Source organism: Ictidomys tridecemlineatus, chromosome 11, assembly GCF_052094955.1.
Source record: "Ictidomys tridecemlineatus isolate mIctTri1 chromosome 11, mIctTri1.hap1, whole genome shotgun sequence".
In the NCBI taxonomy this organism is placed as follows: domain Eukaryota; kingdom Metazoa; phylum Chordata; class Mammalia; order Rodentia; family Sciuridae; genus Ictidomys; species Ictidomys tridecemlineatus.
Genome location: NC_135487.1, coordinates 104,743,630 through 104,761,052, shown reverse-complemented (window position 1 = coordinate 104,761,052; position 17,423 = coordinate 104,743,630). Strand labels below are relative to the sequence as shown.

Here is a 17,423-nt window from a genome sequence, read left to right as displayed (position 1 = left end):
TTAAAGAAAACTAGAAAGGCATATGTTTGTGCTGTCCAGCAGTTGTAGTTACCTCATTAACGTTGATCTTTGACTTTGCAGAAGATTCTAAAAAGGCACAGTTACACCACTGTCTTGCTAAATTCTGGCCCTGTTCTTTGCCAACTACTCGCTCATCTTCCAGATCACATTTATTGCCAACCAAAATCATTGGAACCTGTACGAAGGAAAAAAGAAATGAGCAACAACATACTCATTATTTAGCCTCTTTATAAATAAGCAATTACCTGCCATCAAATGAAATGTGTTTGAACTTCACCAATTTCTTAAAAAATGTATGTTTGGGTGGAGGAGCAGAAAATAGAATGAGAGGGAAAAGATAAAAAAAAATGGAAGAGATCCTATTAGAGTCATATGTTAAGTTACTTTAAGACTATATCCCCAAATTCTCATGGGGACTACTGTATATAGCTGAATTTGAAGTAGAAAAGTCTGAAGGAAAAGGAACCTTCTGCACTAGAGAAGAATGTATGCACTAGGTCTATGTAACTTAAATGCTTCATCAAACAGGTCTAATAAATGCTAAAAGTAGTGACAAGACCAACATAGTAACAGCTTCTACTTCTACATTCGACATCTAGATTTGAAGATTATTCAAGTGCTATATTAAAGTGGTATATTAACAATAAAAATAAAGCCACAAAGCAATTATGTTTTCTTTTTTTTGGTCCTTATTTATTTCTTTTTAAATTTTTTTTATTATTAGTTGTTCAAAACATTACAAAGCTCTTGACATATCATATTTCATACATTTGATTCAAGCAGATCATGAACTCCCATTTTTACCCCATATACATCTTGCAGATTCACATCGGTTCCACATCCACTTTTTTACATACTGCTATACTAGTGTCTGTTGCAATTATGTTTTCCATTTTCCTCCATATCATAGATGCTAGGCTATATCTACCCACAACTTCCTACTTCCAGTAAAAAAGTAACTAACATGCTGTTAACTTCCTCAGTGAAGGTGTTCAAAGAACAGTCTTTGTGAGTTGATGGACACTATACAAAAGAAAGAATTTAAGAGACACAGTGGACCTTCTACCTAAAATAGGTAATTGTCAACAGTCAGACTAAATGCACTAGGCTCTACAGCTCCATCTTTTTTCTTTTATTACATGGGGTAAAGGGATTAACATTACCAGAGCTCATTGCCTATGAAAACAGAACTCTCTTAGATAAATCAGTCATGGGAAAGAAAAAACTATTCATTAGGTTATGAGTGGTCATGAGACATATGGCGTAAGTCCCTCCCACCTATAACATTACCAAGGTTAAGGTTCTGTTTTCTCTGAGAATTAGAGAAGACACAGAGTCAGAAAAGTACAACTGAAAATTTATACTACTGAAAACAAATTCTCTATCTCATAACAACAGTAAACAAGTAGAATATATATTTTACTTTTGCAAAAGAAAAAAAGATACACACCACCAACAAAATGCTATTCTTGATTTCTAAAGCAAAACTAAAAACTTCTAAAATCCAGTTAATTAAAATCTTTAACATAATTCAAAGGGGAAAAGTGCATGTAAATAAAAACTATACAAACAGAATTTTAGACCTAGAAACATGTTTCTTGAACCCTATTTTTGACATAATAAAGCTCAACTTGAGACCCACTCTATGAATTACTTTTGACTTCTCTTCTTCCTCCACTATACTTTTTATTCCACACAGTACAAGTTCTTTATCCTCATTTTCTAAACATCTCAGCATATTATTTGTAGGTTAATTTTGAAAGTTAAAATTTATTTTGGTCATAGGGGCTCTTCTTGGCATGTGGTAGATTCCTTCTAAATCAGCTACTGATGAAAAATCAGACACCTTATTTGGCCACAGAGAGATGGCAGCATATAAAAGAAAAATACTTACATCTTCTGTATCCTTAACCCGTAAAATCTGTTCCCTCAAGTCCTGTAAGTCATTAAATGTGGACTGAGCTGTAATAGAATATACTAGTGCGAATCCTTGGCCATTCTTCATATATAAATCCCTCATTGCTGTAAATTGCTCCTATAATTTAAAAAAAATCCAATTATAAATATATAATTTTTGATTGTAAACTGGAATATTCAAACAGAACAATCAAAAGCGAGCTTGCACATTTTTAATAACATGCTTTCATGACAGAAAACATAATACATATTTCTAGCAATTCTGAGGTAAATGCTCCTGTTCCCTACTTAGGGACTAGAAACAATGACAACAAACTATAGAATTAGAAGTCTTTTTTTTTTTTTTTTGAGATGGGTTCTAAACATGCTGTCCAGACTGGCCTTGAACTTGCAATCCTCCTATCTCTCCCTCCCAAGTAGAAGGAATTCTAAACTACCTCCATCTGCTTTTTAGGAAAAAGAAATTCTTTTTTGCATATGCAAATCCTATTGAGTTTACTGTTTGGAAAATTTATAGTAAAACTGCTACTCAAGTAGAAAAAAATCTGAGGCACAAATAGACTACTAAACTATAACTTAGTCATCCAGCATAGTCTCAATATCTCTAGTGGCAAATTTTATCACTTTTATCTGGTTTTGGTGGTACTGGAGCTAAAACTCAGGGCAATACTCTACTCCTAAGCCACACTCCCCAGTCCTACTCTTTTAATAAGAGTCATTTACGTATTTTTATTACCCTCCTCATTTCAAACCTTTTGAAAAGATATGACAATAGTTATTATCTCTTTCAGTTAGATTCATTAGTTGGTAACATTTAGTCACCCAGCTATAGTCACATCAAATTAAAATTACTTTTGTTTCAATTTTAAATCCACTTCTTTTTTGGTAACAAATGTTGCTTTATGTTAATTATATATATTAAATAAGACACTGTCTTATAAGCTTAAGGTACATAGAGCAGAATATTAAAAATGCATATATGTTGGGTCTTCATTACTAAAGATTTTGGATCTTCTTATCTCTGGAAGCATTAAACATAAGGCTAGGTTATAAGATTCTGTGAGCTTTTTGCTTCCTTGGCTTGCTGGTTTCCCATGATTACACTCGCTATTTTGTCTACTACATTCTGAAATATTTCTAGTTCTACCCAGTCTGATGCACTCAATTCTATTCCAAGTGTCTGTGCTGTCACAGGACTATGATTGAACTTCCTACACTGCCATCAGTGCATCTTCTGTGAAAGATGTAAAAAGTTTTTTTCTGGATTTTCATTAATAGTTTGTTATAAATTCTAGCATTACTATCCCTACCATATTCTCTTTAGATCATGGTCTCTGTTACTTATTAATCAAAAGAGTAAACACATAACTAAGTTTCTGTCCTTACAGAACTGCTATGGTTGGTATTACTTCCCACTGAGAATCCTAACCTCCTTCCTAAGGACAGTCTAGAAGATTAACTCATTGAACAATTATCCATAGAGAGCCCTCTACATGACAGATATTGTTGCAATCCTAGGATATGTTGGTAAATGAGAAGCAAAAATCTCTGGAGGAGTCTTAAGAGATGACTAAACATACAAACAAATAAATAAATAAAAATTTAAAAAGTATCAAGTACACCAGATGGTAATAAAAGTCACTTAGAAAAATAAAGCTGGGGAGAGGGACAAGGAGTTTTTCTAGAGAGTAGGAATGCAAGGTCATGTACTAAAGGAAAGGGCTAACAGGTAACATGAAGAAGGTCACAAAGGTGAGGAAGTAAGCTCTTTCAGATATAAGAAGAGTGTCCTAGGCAAAGAAAATAGCAAATGCACAGGCCTGAAGGAAAACATATACAGTATTTGAGAAGTTGTAGGAGGCTGGATTCATTGAATCGTTAACTGGTGTGCATGGGAGGTAGGGCCAGGAAGGGAAATGCCTACCTTAACTAAAATTTTGATTTAAAATAATCGTTTTTTTTTTTTTAAGCACTGGTAACATACTCCTCACTTCAATACAAGGAGAGGAAAGTCAAAACACATATTCTGCAGGTGAACTCAAAATGCAATTTAATCATAGTATGTGGGCATTATGGACATCACAAATTATTTTATATAGCTAAGAAAATTTAAGAAGCCCTACATTCAGAGAATTCCCTCTCTCTCAAAAAAAAAAAACAAAAAAAACAAAACAAAAAAAACAAACCAGAATGATTACTTTCTATTCAGATGAGAAAATCCTGCTCTCAAATTAGAATATGCTTGGGGGAGGGGGGAGTCCTTACTGTTCCTGCTGTGTCCAGGATTTCCAGCATACACTGTTGGCAATCTACTTCAACTTGCTGTTGGTAGTAAAAAGAAGAAAAAGTTAAAAAGTAACATCAAAAGTTCATTTTATTTTTCTTCCACCCCTTCACCCAAAGTACCAACTAACAACTACAAAGCATTTTTCCAGCAGTGTGCTATACTGGTTGGGATTACATTTGGTACCATATAAGGAACAGGGGTCTTAAAGCACATTCTGTTAACATTACAGAAGGTAAAATGGTTAATATTAAGTGTGGATATTTTCTGACCATGATAATGATGTTTATTTGTTCTTAGGAAAATGGTATATTTTGGAATTAAAAAAAAAAACTGCAAACAAATACAGTTCTAACAGAAAAAAATGCATATAGTGTGAATATTCACATTCAGAGAAAATAAAGTATCATTAAATGGCTCAAAATGAATGAGATTTTGAGGTAAAGAAAATTTGCATCAAGTATATCTAAAAAGAACAAATTAAAAAAAAAAAAAGGAAATTTGCAAACTCATTATATTCAAGTTCCTAAAATTTTACTAAGGTATTTACAAAATCTAAGATAAAAGGCAAACTCAGAAGAGTTAAATAGCACTGAATTTAAGAATTCCTCAAGACCTGAAGAAGGTCTCTTCATTAGAAAAACACTGTTAAGGTGAAATTTCATATTCTGAATTCTATTTTCCCGCTGTCTTATAAAAGAGGAGGAGGTTGGCCTAAAGAAAGTATCAACAATCAACTGTGTGGAAAAGTTTTAATAAACAAGGAACTAAGAAAGTCGTTTACAGACCTTGCTTTGTGGATAAAGATTTAACTAGCAACTTATTTTGGGAAATTTCAGTAAAGCAACCCATGGGGCAAGTAAGTAACTTGCACAATCTGCACCCAGGCATATTTAGTGAATAATGAATCAGGTCTGTAGTTTTACCGTGTATCTAGAGCAGTTTTCTTCTCAATTTGAAGACACTGAAATTACTCTGCCAGATGAACTTAATTCAACAAAAGTTACACTACTATTAAAGATAAATTCTAAAAACACTTAACAAAGCAATCCTTTTCTATTTGTTAAAAGACAGGTTTAGTCTTTTTTGGGGACAGGTATATATATATATCTTTGCTGTCTCCCCTCAATATACCTCGAAAATAAAATTATAAAAATTCCCACAACTCTAGGTAGTCTTATAATAGATTATTATTATTGCTCTTGTCATGATCAATAATCAGATTTTTTTCCCTTTTTAAAACAGACTTAATATTTAAGAGCAGTTTTAGATTCACTGCAAAACTGAGGTGAAGATACAGAGATTTCCTATATTCTTGCTGCCTACATCAAGCATAGCCTCTTTCTACTGTCAACATCCTGGGCCAGATAGGCACATCGTCACAACTGATGAATTTACATGGATACATCATTATCATTAGGAGCCCACAGTTTATATACAGACTGCTTTTGATATTATACAACCTATGGTTTTGACAAATTATGACATGTATCCCATTCTAGTATCAAACAGATTGTAATTTTTGAACGTCTAATAGTAAAATTTTTTAAAAATATAACTAAACAAAACATCAAAACTTTCACTTACTGAATAACTTTAAGCATAAAAGCTGAAAATATACCTACTATTTTATGCGGTTTTTGCCAACTTAAAAAAAAAATTTCCCACTAGGAAAATGTATACAGTAAAGAACAAATTACTAATCAATAACAGAACATGACACGCTCTATATGTAAGCAACACTCTATAAATATTTACTAGGTGAAACTTAAAAACAGACATAGCACATTTCTATAATTCTTCAATCTTTAAAAAAAGCAATTTCATGGATCAAGTTTTAAAGTCATAATAAAATACTCATAAGCATGCATACAGAGTTTCACATTTTACCTTTCTGTAGGAATCCTCTATCGTCGGGTCATATTTTTCAACAAAAATTCCCTGAACAAACTGAACTGTCTGAGGGAATGGAAACAGAAAAATTAAGGGCTTGGAAGAAATATTAAACCTCCTTGAATATTAATTAACCTCACAAAGTTCTAAATATTAAATGAAATTATGTTAAAATTCTGGGTAAATACACAAAGTATAATTATTATTTTCCACTATAAGGATGGATACATAACTAAGAGTACACTTATTAAAAAAAGATGGTCAAGTTAAAATTTCAACAATATTGCTGCAACTATTACACTGCTAAACAATTAACTATATTTAGTTTCAAAACAGATGATGTAAATAAGATTCTAATTATTAAAAAATTAAAATTCAATATTTAACCTATTACCTCTTTATGTAATTAAATAACTTTCATCCCTTGTTCTTAAGAGACAGAGAATGGTTCTAAATTTTTAAGTCATACCAATATGGGGAAAAAGAAAAGGGAATATAAATTTATTGAATATCTTTTATGTTCTAGGCTAGTCACTTTAAATTTATAATATCCAAGTTTACATTCACTCCCAAATAGTTATTTTTCCCATTTACTAGTAGACACTCAAACGTACAATCTTCCTGATTCCAAAGTACTAATCTTCCTATTGGAAAACACTGCCTACTCATCTTATTCAGACATTATCTACAGTAGTTCTCCCTTATCTCTGGTTTTTTATTACTACAACAGCAGTTACTTACCTATAGTCAATCATGACCCAAAAACATTAAATGGAAAAATCACAGAAATAAATAATTCATAAGTTTTAAACATCACGCTATTCTGAATAGTGTGCTGAAGTCTCATGTCATATTGCTGTGTTCCACACAAGACATGAATCATCCCTTTGCCCACTGTATCTACACTGTATATCCTATCTTCCCATACGTAGTTACTTTGTAGTCATGTCAGTTATCAGATCAGCTGCTGAAGTATCATAGCACTTGTGTTTAAATGACCCGTTTTATTTAATAAAAGCCCCAAAGCATAAAAGTAGTGATATCTGCAATTAGGATGTACCAAAGAAAAGCTGCAAAGTGTTTCTCTAAAGTAAAAAAGTGAAGTTTCTCTACTTAATAAAGAAAAAAACCACAATTGTATGCTTTACAGCAGTTATTGTTCTTAATCTCTTACTGTACCTAATTTATAACAAACATTATCATAGCCATGCAGGTACAGGGGAAAACATAGTATAAATATTGGATTCAGTACTATCTGACATCCCTTGGGAGATTTGGAACCTATCCCCTGCAGATAAGGGGTGACTATGGTATTTTATCTCTAAAATTTCTATAAGCACATTCTAGCAACAACACATTTTATCATTCAGTAAATGAAAAGAAGTAGAGAAGATGGTTGTGAGATATATTCTAGGCAGCTTTAAAACAGGTCTGCTTTATTACTGCCTAAAAGCAAAGGTAAACATGTAGACTGAGGTCATTTATAATTACTCAAAAGAAATATTTTCTACATTATTTGAGCTTGAGAAATATAGTAAACTTTGAACTTTTTTCTTCCTAAATTGCTATTATTCAAAGGGAATTCAAGATATAATCACACTAAAATGATTATTAATCATCATTTTTTTTAAGAGAGAGAGAAAGAGAATTTTAATATTTATTTTTCTAGTTTTCGGCGGACACAACATCTTTGTTTGTATGTGGTGCTGAGGATCGAACCCGGGCGGCACACATGCCAGGCGAGCGCGCTACCGCTTGAGCCACACCCCCAGCCCTATTAATCATCATTTTTAATTTTTTTTTTGCTACCGGGGATTGAAACTAGTGGCCATTTTAATCTTTTATTTTGAAACAGGATTTTGCTAATTTGCTTAGGGCCTTGCTAAATTGCTGAGGCTAGCTTCGAATTTGTGATCCTCCTGCCTCAGCCTCCAAAGCTGCTGGTATTACAAGAATGTGCCACCAACTTTAATCATCATTTTTATCAAAAATTTGATCACCTCATCTTTTTGGTATGATATGATTTAAATAACATTGATCTAGGGGAAAGGGTCCCTGAGGATCATACTATTTTCCTAATGATATTAAGAGGTACTCAAGAAACTGGAAAAAGAAGGCATGAAAACCTAACTCCCTTCTATAAGTCAGACATTAATGAGACTTTCAAAAATGAAAAACAACCCCACATTTCTTACTTCTAAAAGTAAAGTTTCATTACTCCTCTAAAAATGAATAGGCTTTCATACTGGGTCTTATGTAATCATTTTCCTCTCCACTGGATTACTGTCTCCAACATAAAAATATGCAGACATGTTCTACTACTACCTCAAGTCTCCAAATTAAACATAAGCCTTCCTTAACCTCATGATCCTGCCAGCTTCTGAATATTTTCTTCTCTGTAATAGTCAAATTTCTTTAGCTGTCTGCATAGTAGTTTCATTTCCTAGTTCTCAGGTTTGCGGGGTGGGGATGGGGTAAACAGAGGAGTTGCCAGGGCTTTAACCCAGGGCCTCCCACATGCTAGACAAGTGTTCCACCTCTAAGATATACCCCTAGACCCCTCTCATTTGCTTAAAAAAATTTTTTTTTGAAGTTGTAGATGGACACAACACCTCAATTCCATTTATTTATTTATTTCTTCATAATTTATTTATTTATATGTGGTGCTGAGGGTCAAACCCAGTGCCTCACATGTGCTAGGTAAGCATTCTATCACTGAGCTACAATTCCAGTCCCTCATTTACTCTTTAACCCACCTCAGTATGGTTATGGCACCACTACCTAATTAAAGCTGCTGCTTTTATCACGTCTAACTATCTCCGTGTTCCCAGATCATTTATTTCCTTTTTTCAATCTTGACTTCTGAGTAGGTAAGGATACACTCTTTTACACTGAGGTACAGAATAAGATACCGACTACACTAGCTCCCACAATCTTACTATTCTCTGAAGTTTGAGAAGTACACAGAGCTTAGTCCTGGGCTCTTCTCTCTCTGGTCTCTCCCTAGAGAACCTCATTCACTCCCATGGATTTTAAAAAAAGATCTTAGTCTACCTACCACCCTGTTCCCAACTACCCAATTCAATTCTTAAGAAGTAAATGATATTATCCATAGTTTATGTAACCTTGCAGAGACAGCTTACATATTTTATAGGTATCTCTCCTCAACCTTTACCTTTTTTTTTGTTGTTGTTAAATGGTAGTCTAAGCTGTTTGGTACCTTCTTATTTTTCCTTATCTAAATGATACATTTTAGATATCACTACAAATCAGTATATGAAGAGCTGTTGCATTCCTTTAATTGGTGGGTGGTATTCTATGCTGACTATGTATTAAAATTTACTTAACGATCCCTTACAGGTAGGCATTTAGTTTCTAAATGCTTGTCATTATCAAGAGTGTTGCAACGGATACCTTTGAACACATCATTTTGTCTATGTGAATCTTATGTGAGATAAATTTCTATAAAAGGAATTTCTGAATTGAAAGTTACATGTGCATTTGAAAACATAGATATTCTAAAACATTCCCACAGAGGTACTAATTTACACTCCAAATAATAATGTAATTCTCAAGAAATCAAATGACGCTGATATACTGATGGCACCCCCAAAGGTTTTTTTTTTTCTTTTTGGTACCAAGGATTGAACACAAGAGGGCTTAACCTCTGAGCCATATTCCCAGCCCTTTTTATACTTTACTCAGAGACAGGTTCTTGCTTGTTGCTAAGGGCCTCGCTAAGTTGCTGAGGTTGGCTTTGAACTCATGATCCTCTTGCCTCAGCTTCCTGAGCTGCTTCAATTACAGACATGAGCCACTGCATACGGCATAGGCTTCTTTTTTTAAGCTCTTATTTTAAGATCCATTTGTTTATTTGATGTATTTACTTGAACGTCTCACAAACTTAAAATGTAACATGACTATTTCTTTTTTTCTAGTTCTCATATCAATCCAGCACAAAATTATGTCAGTTCTACTTCCTATTCAATACTCAAATCATCTATGTATCTTTTCTTCACACCATAGATCCAATCTAAGCTTTGTAAGCAATAACTTAATATATTTAATTAGTTTCCAATTTTATCCCGTATCCATTCTGAACCTCCTCAAAGTTATGATGACCAGTCAAAATGCACTCATTCAAACATATCCATTCAAATAAATGCCCTTTCCCCACAAAAAAACAACTCTGTCTTCCATGTCTTCTCACTGTTATCAAAAGGGATAAACTCCAAGTTCTTACACAGTTTTCAAATCATGATCTGGCCTTTGCCTACCTATTACCTCATTTTCTTCCACTCCTCCATATTCACTCCTGCTCCAACTATACTGACCCTTCTCTCAGTTGTTCAAATGTTTAGATACACTTATGACATGCTCTCCTTTAACACTCTTCTTTCAGAACACCTCTCCCACAACTATAATCAAGCAACTCTTTGTTTAACTGTGTATTTATTATCTTTAATGAATGTTCAAAGAGAGACTGTGACTGTTTTGGTTTACTGTTAGGATCACTGTGGGAATTTCAATAATTATTTACTGAGTGAATAAGCATGTATGCAAAATAAAACTTTCATTCTACATAAGTTTGGGGTGGAGCCAGAGGAGGACTTACTCCATTACAATCTTTAATAAACAATTTCCTCCAATGGGATGTAAATTCTTAAAAATAAAAACAATCATATTCATTTCTGAATCATGAAATTGGAGCTTAATATATAAAGTATCTGATAAATGTTTGGTAAGTAAAAAATAATAAAAATATGACCAATCAATATTCAACCACACATCTTTGGTTAATTCCCTGTCTCTTGTTGGATAGATATTAGGTATGTAAAATATGCCACCTTTTCCCCTTTGTGATTTTAAGTATGAAAATAAGCAAATGCCAGACTTCTGCTTTTATTATACTAATTGGTTATAGTTAGGTGGCTAACTTACCAGAGCAGACTTCCCCACGCCTCCTGAACCAAGGACCACTAGCTTGTACTCACGCATGATGTGGTCTGTTTAAATACTGACAATCTGGAAAAAAAAACCCACAAATAATTTAAAAATTAACAAGTATGCTAAGAACAGTGATTTTGTTTTGTTTTGTTTTGCTATTTTTTCCCCTTAATACCATTCAAGAACTTTTGTAGATTTTAGCTAAGTTTTCACAATAGCCAGACTTTTTAATTCATGAAGATCATCTTTGTTTAGGCATCAGTTATAAACCTCTTCATGATACTTCTAAGAGTGACCAGAAAATAAAAGGATTAAGACCAATAGTTGAGGCCAGGTGTGGTGATATACGCCTATAATTGTAGGTACTTGGGAAGCTGGGGCAGGAATATTCCAATTGAAGACCAGCATGGCAACTTAGCAAGATCCTGTCTCAGAATGTAAAAGGGCTGGGGATGTAGCTCAGTCAACTGCTTGCCTAGCATTTGCAAGGACCTAGGTTCAATCCCCACCACCACAACAAAACAAAACAAAACAAAACACCCAATAGTTGTGTTATAACTATAATCATGAATCCAATTCTTTTTAAAGCTATAACTTAAACCATCTATGTACTTTCGTGAAACAGTTACTCATGAGCTTTAATATAAAGTATATGCTATATGCCTGCACATCCAGACAGTAATTTTATATCATATTATAACTAAACCATGTAAAATGTCATCTTGAAAATCATTAGGATAGAAATACGATAGATCAGATGAAACTGTTACATTTATCAGCAGGTGTTAATAATATACTTAAGCCTCAAAAGGCTGCAGAAAATAAAAGGAACATAAACTTTATTTTTTTTTTTATCTTCATGGCTATACTAAAAGATTAAAAAGACAGTAAATAATTTCCAATGGCCTTGGTGGAGTAACAAGGATCATACTTTTCATTCCATAGTAAACAGCTAGAACACTTGGCCATAATAATCAAATTCCTAAAAAAAGATATCAAAGAGAGAGAGAAAAAAAGATCTTATAAGTGGTTTAAGATAAAAAGTTTAGAAAAGAACAAAGTTTAGTTAGGAACAAAGTTAAACTAATATGTATCCCTGAATAAAAGTCAAAAAGAAGCAGCGCATGGTGGTGCATGCCTGTAATCCCAGCAGCTCAGGAGGCTGAGTCAAGAGGATCACAAGTTCAAAGCCAGCTGCAGCAACTTAGGCCCTAAGTAACTTAGTGAGGCCCCATCTCAAAATAGAAACTAAAAAGGGCTGCAGATATTGCTCAGTGGTTAAGAGCCCCAGGGTTCAATCTGGTACCACCCCCCATCCGCCCACCCCTGCAAAAAAAAAAAAAAAAAGTCAAAAAGAAAAGTATATAATCACTGTCAATCTTTGGCATATATAAGAAAAAGAAAAAATCATAACACTTTATACATCAGGCATTAAACTCACCCCAGACAGTACAGCCTCAGACCTCTTTTTTTTTTTTTCTTTTTTAAGCCAGAAGGACCCCCTCATCACATGGGAGCCTTGTGGGTCTTGAGGATCGGATTTGATTCTTTTTTTTTTTATTGTTTGTTCAAAACATTACAAAGCTCTTGACATATCATATTTCATACATTTGATTCAAGTGGGTTATGAACTCCCAATTTTACCCCAAATACAGATTGCAGAATCACATCGGTTACACATCCACATTTTTACATAATGCCCTACTAGTAACTGTTGTATTCTGCTACCTTTCCTATCCCCTACTATCCCCCCTTCCCTCCCCTCCTGTCTTCTCTCTCTACCCCATCTACTGTAATTCATTTCTCTCCTTGTTTATTTTCCCACTCCCCTCGCAACCTCTTATGTGTAATTTTGTATAACAATGAGGGTCTCCCTCCATTACCATGCAATTTCCCTTTTCTCTCCCATCTCATGTCTCTGTTTAATGTTGATCTTTTCTTCTTGCTCTTCCTCCCTGCTCTGTTCTTAGTTGCTCTCATTATATCAAAGAAGACATTTGGTATTTGTTTTTTAGGGATTGGCTAGCTTCACTAAGCATAATCCGCTCTAGTGCCATCCATTTCCCTGCAAATTCCATGATTTTGTCATTTTTTAGTGCTACGTAATACTCCATGGTGTATAAATGCCACATTTTTTTAATCCATTCATCTATTGAAGGGCATCTGGGTTGGTTCCACAGTCTAGCAATTGTCAATTGTGCTGCTATGAACATCGATGTGGCAGTATCCTTGTAGTACGCTCTTTTAAGGTCTTCAGGGAATAATCCGATAAGGGCAATAGCTGGGTCGAATGGTGGTTCCATTCCCAGCTTTCCCAGGAATCTCCATACTGCTTTCCAAATTGGCTGCACCAGTTTAAGCATTCGACAAAGTACAGCATCCCTTTATGTTCAAAACACTAGAAAAACTAGGGATAACAGGAACTTACCTAGACATTGTAAAAGCTATCTATGCTAAGCCTCAGGCTAGCATCATTCTCAATGGAGCCTCAGACCTCTAGATGAAGCTGCAGAATCTCCTGCTCCAGAGAGGAGGATGTTTAGTGCTATGCTGGGGTGAGTGTTCAGTAGCTTACTGCATTGGAAAGGGTAACTGAGAACAATCCTGATGTGAGGAACCTAATTTCTGAAGTATTTACTCAAATTTCAAGGACAGTGAACCTTGAATCAGCATACCAACTCTAAGGCTTCTGTTCACTATCTGCCAAAGTATGAAACAAACAAAGAAGATCTCTCTTCAAACTTAAAAATGTGCCTCAGAAACTGAAGCCTTCTGATTAAGTATGTGAGGTGATGGATACATTAATTAGCTTGATTTAATCATTCCATGATATGTTCATATACCAAAACACCACAGTGTAGCCCACAAGTAGATACAATTATATTTCAATTTTAAAAATAGAGATTGATGAGCTGCAGGTGTGGCTCAGTGCATGCTTAGCATATGTGAGGTCATGTTCCATTCTAGCAGCATTAAAAAAAAAAGTGAAAAGAAAAAAGATGATAAACAAAAATACAGACTTCTTGAAAAGCCATTAAGACAGAAAAAAATGGACCATCTTTAAGATATGGAAAAAACAGTCAATATAGAAAGCTAAATAAATACAATGACTATATTCTTCAGGAATCAAAGTAAAATAAAGTTTTTTTTTAGATTCCTTCCTTAAAAATAAAGAAAAAGGAGAAATAAATTCATCAGCAAACTTAAATGGAGAATGAGAATAAATCTCAATGATTTAATAATCACTTAAACTTTATGCGAACAAATTGGAAAGTCTAGAGAAAAGAGTCAAATTTCTGGACACATGTGACCTACCAAAATTAAACCAAGAGGATATTAAAAAAAAAAAAAAACCTCTAAATAAGCCAATAACTAGTAATAAGATTCAATCAGTAATAAAAATTCTCCAAGGAAAAGCCCAGGACCAAATGTCATCACCACAGCTGAATTTTACCAAGATTTAAAGAATGAATAAATACCAATGCTCCTCAATCTCTTCCATAAAACAGAAAGGGAAGGAAACTTTACAAACTTGCTCTACAAAACCAGCATCACTCTGCTAACAAGACCTGACAAGGAAACAAGAAAACCATACAATAATATCCCCAATGAATAAAGATGCAAAAATTCAACAAAATACTTGTAAGTTGAATTCAACAGCACATTTAAAAGATCATATACAAAGATCAAGCTGGTTTCATTCCAATGATGCTAGTTCAACATATGCAAATCAATAAACATAATACATCATTTAATAGAATCAAGGATAAAATCAGATGATCATCTCAATATATGTAGAAAAAGTGATAAAATTCAACATTCCTTCATGATTAAAAAGCCCTGAGTAATTTAAATAGGTCATACCTCATCATAATAAAGGCCTGGAGCCAACATCATTCTGAATGGGGAAAAACTGAAAGCACTCCTCAAAGATCAGGAACAAGACCAAGGTGTCTACTCTTACCATTCATATTCAATGGAGTACTAGAAATTTTAGCCAGAGAAATTATGCAAGAGAAAGAAACAAAATGTATACAAATAAGTAATGAGGAAGTAAAATTAAACCTGTTTGCAGATAAGATGATGTAACTATTAAAGAAATAAGAGACATGACTCAATAGCTGAAATAAAATACTTTAAAAATTAAAAGAAACTTAAAAATACTTCAATTCAAAGTAAGAAAAAATGCAAACAAGACTAAAACCAAATACATAATTGTATCAATGCAAACCATCTAAACACTCCCAATTCAAAGGCAAGATAAAAAAGCAAGACCTAACTACATGTCCCTTCAAGAAACAAACTTCTGAATAAGAATATAGGGAAAGTTAAGAGTAAGATTTACTGGTGACAAAGTTGCTGCTAATATTATTCCTGTAGTTTGTTGCCTGCATTCAATATAAAAGGAAATATCAAATTTCATTCAGAGGTTAAGGGGGAAAAAAAAGTGTGTGTGTGTGTGTGTGTGTGTGTGTTTAATACAAGTGCTGGGGATTTTAGATTAAGAATCTTTACCTATTCTAGGCAGTTATTAGAATTTTAGGTTACTCTAATCTGACTATTCTCAAACAGGTTTCAGGTCTTCTTCATGCTCTTCTTTTTTTTTTTTTTTAGTTGAAGTTGGACACAATACCTCTAGTTTATTTTTATGTGGTGTTGAGGATCCAACTCAGCCACGTGCTAGGTGAGCACTCTACGGCTGAACTACAACCCCAGCCCCTATTCTTACATTCAAGAGTGTTAATATTTAATATAGGTCCTCAGGAATGAATGGATTTTTTTTCAAGTGCTTTTTTGGTTCTTACTCTATATGTCTATTCTAAAGTAGAAGGGCATGGCAGAGAAAAGCTGCTCAGCTCATGACAACAAGGAAGGGGGGGGGGCGGGGAGGGGCACAATGTCACACTAAACCAGGCATATTAGGTTCTACCCTATGCAAAAGGAAGAAGTAAAACTGTTCTTTATTCATAGATGACATGATGCTGTATGCTGAAAATTCTAAGGAATATACAAAAAAATTGTCAGACTGATAAATGAATTTAGCAAAGTTGCAGGATAAAAGGTTGATACAAAAATAAAAGAGCAACTGAGTATCTATATATCAAAGAACTGAAAAATGAGATTAAAAAGTGCGCGCGCGCGCACGCACACACACACACACACACACACACACACACACACACCAGGGCTGAAAGAAATTAAAGACCTAAAGACAGATATGCCATGTTATGTTAAGACATACCTATATTGTTAAGATGTCAATTCTCTTTGTGTTGATCTAGAAATTCCATAAAATCCCAATCATCAGGTTTCATTTTTTTGTGTAGAAACTTGCAAGGTAACAATTATGGCTTATACCTGGATTGTCCCCCAAAAGCCCATTTCGAAAGCTGACCTCAAAAGCATCAGTGTTCAGAGATGAGGTTCATGGGCGGTAACTGGATTGTGAGGACTCTGACCTCATCCATAAGAGGGATTTATAATTTGAGTGGACTAGTGGGAGGTGGTAGAAGGGAGTGGGTTCCTAGGAACATGCCCTTGGGGACTATATCTTGTCCCCAGCTCCCGCCTACACCAACCCCCTGTTGGTATGCCTCTGCCCCTCCCCTTCCTTACTTGTTGTCATGAGCTGAGCAGCTTTCCTCTGCCATGCCCTTCTACTATGATGCTCTACCTCATTTCAGGCCCAAAACGATGAAGCCAGCTGACCATGGGCTGAAACCATATGCCAAAAGAAATCTTTCTTTCTTTAAGTGGTTCATGTCAGGTATTCTGGTCACAACAATGAAATGCCGACTAACACAGTGACTGACTTTTGTATAAAAAAGTACCTCAAAAAGCAAGAAACTGAATAACCAACATGTTATGAAAAAGAACAAAATATTACACTGCCTTCAAGATTTATATAAAGGTAAATATAGTATGATATTAGCATAATGAAAAACAGATCAGTAGAACCAAATTACATCCATGAGTAGAACCATGCATATATACTTATTCACTTTTTAATAAAAGGACTGTATTATTCATCCTCCAAAATGGTCCCCAATTGTCTCAACCTCCACCTTGTGTAGTTCCCTCTCAAACTGAATCAAGATTGGATGGGGTGAACAACATAATATGGTGGAGGTGACAAAAGCATGTAATTCCCAAATGTAGCTCCTAAAAGGTTTTGCGGCTTGTGTTGTGATCTGCTGGATCATTCACTCTGAGGGAAGTAAATTACCATGCCATGTAGACACTTAACCAGTCCTTCAGGAGCCACCTGAAGAGAAAATGAAGCTTCCTACCAATAGCCAGCAACAACCTGTCAACCATGTGAGTGAGCCAGCCACTTCTGAAACACATCTTGTAGTTTTTA

The 17,423-nt window shown here is 34.4% G+C and overlaps 1 protein-coding gene across 13 annotated transcripts in view; it reads right to left on the bottom strand.

The window, feature by feature from the left end:
- Nucleotides 1–17,423, bottom strand: part of Rap1a (RAP1A, member of RAS oncogene family) — a 90,694-nt gene that overhangs the window by 10,378 nt on the left and 62,893 nt on the right. For 9 of the 13 annotated variants that reach the window (XM_078027007.1, XM_078027010.1, XM_078027008.1 and 6 more), the window contains 5 exons: nucleotides 11,057–11,140; nucleotides 6,113–6,181; nucleotides 4,204–4,260; nucleotides 1,916–2,056; nucleotides 53–196 (listed from right to left, as the gene is read on the bottom strand). In XM_078027007.1, coding sequence (XP_077883133.1) covers nucleotides 53–196; nucleotides 1,916–2,056; nucleotides 4,204–4,260; nucleotides 6,113–6,181; nucleotides 11,057–11,113 — 468 coding nt within the window. In that variant the 5' untranslated portion in view covers nucleotides 11,114–11,140. The remainder of the gene's footprint in view (nucleotides 1–52; nucleotides 197–1,915; nucleotides 2,057–4,203; nucleotides 4,261–6,112; nucleotides 6,182–11,056; nucleotides 11,141–17,423) is intronic. The other 4 variants (XM_078027015.1, XM_078027016.1, XM_078027017.1 and 1 more) reach the window with 2 other exon arrangements.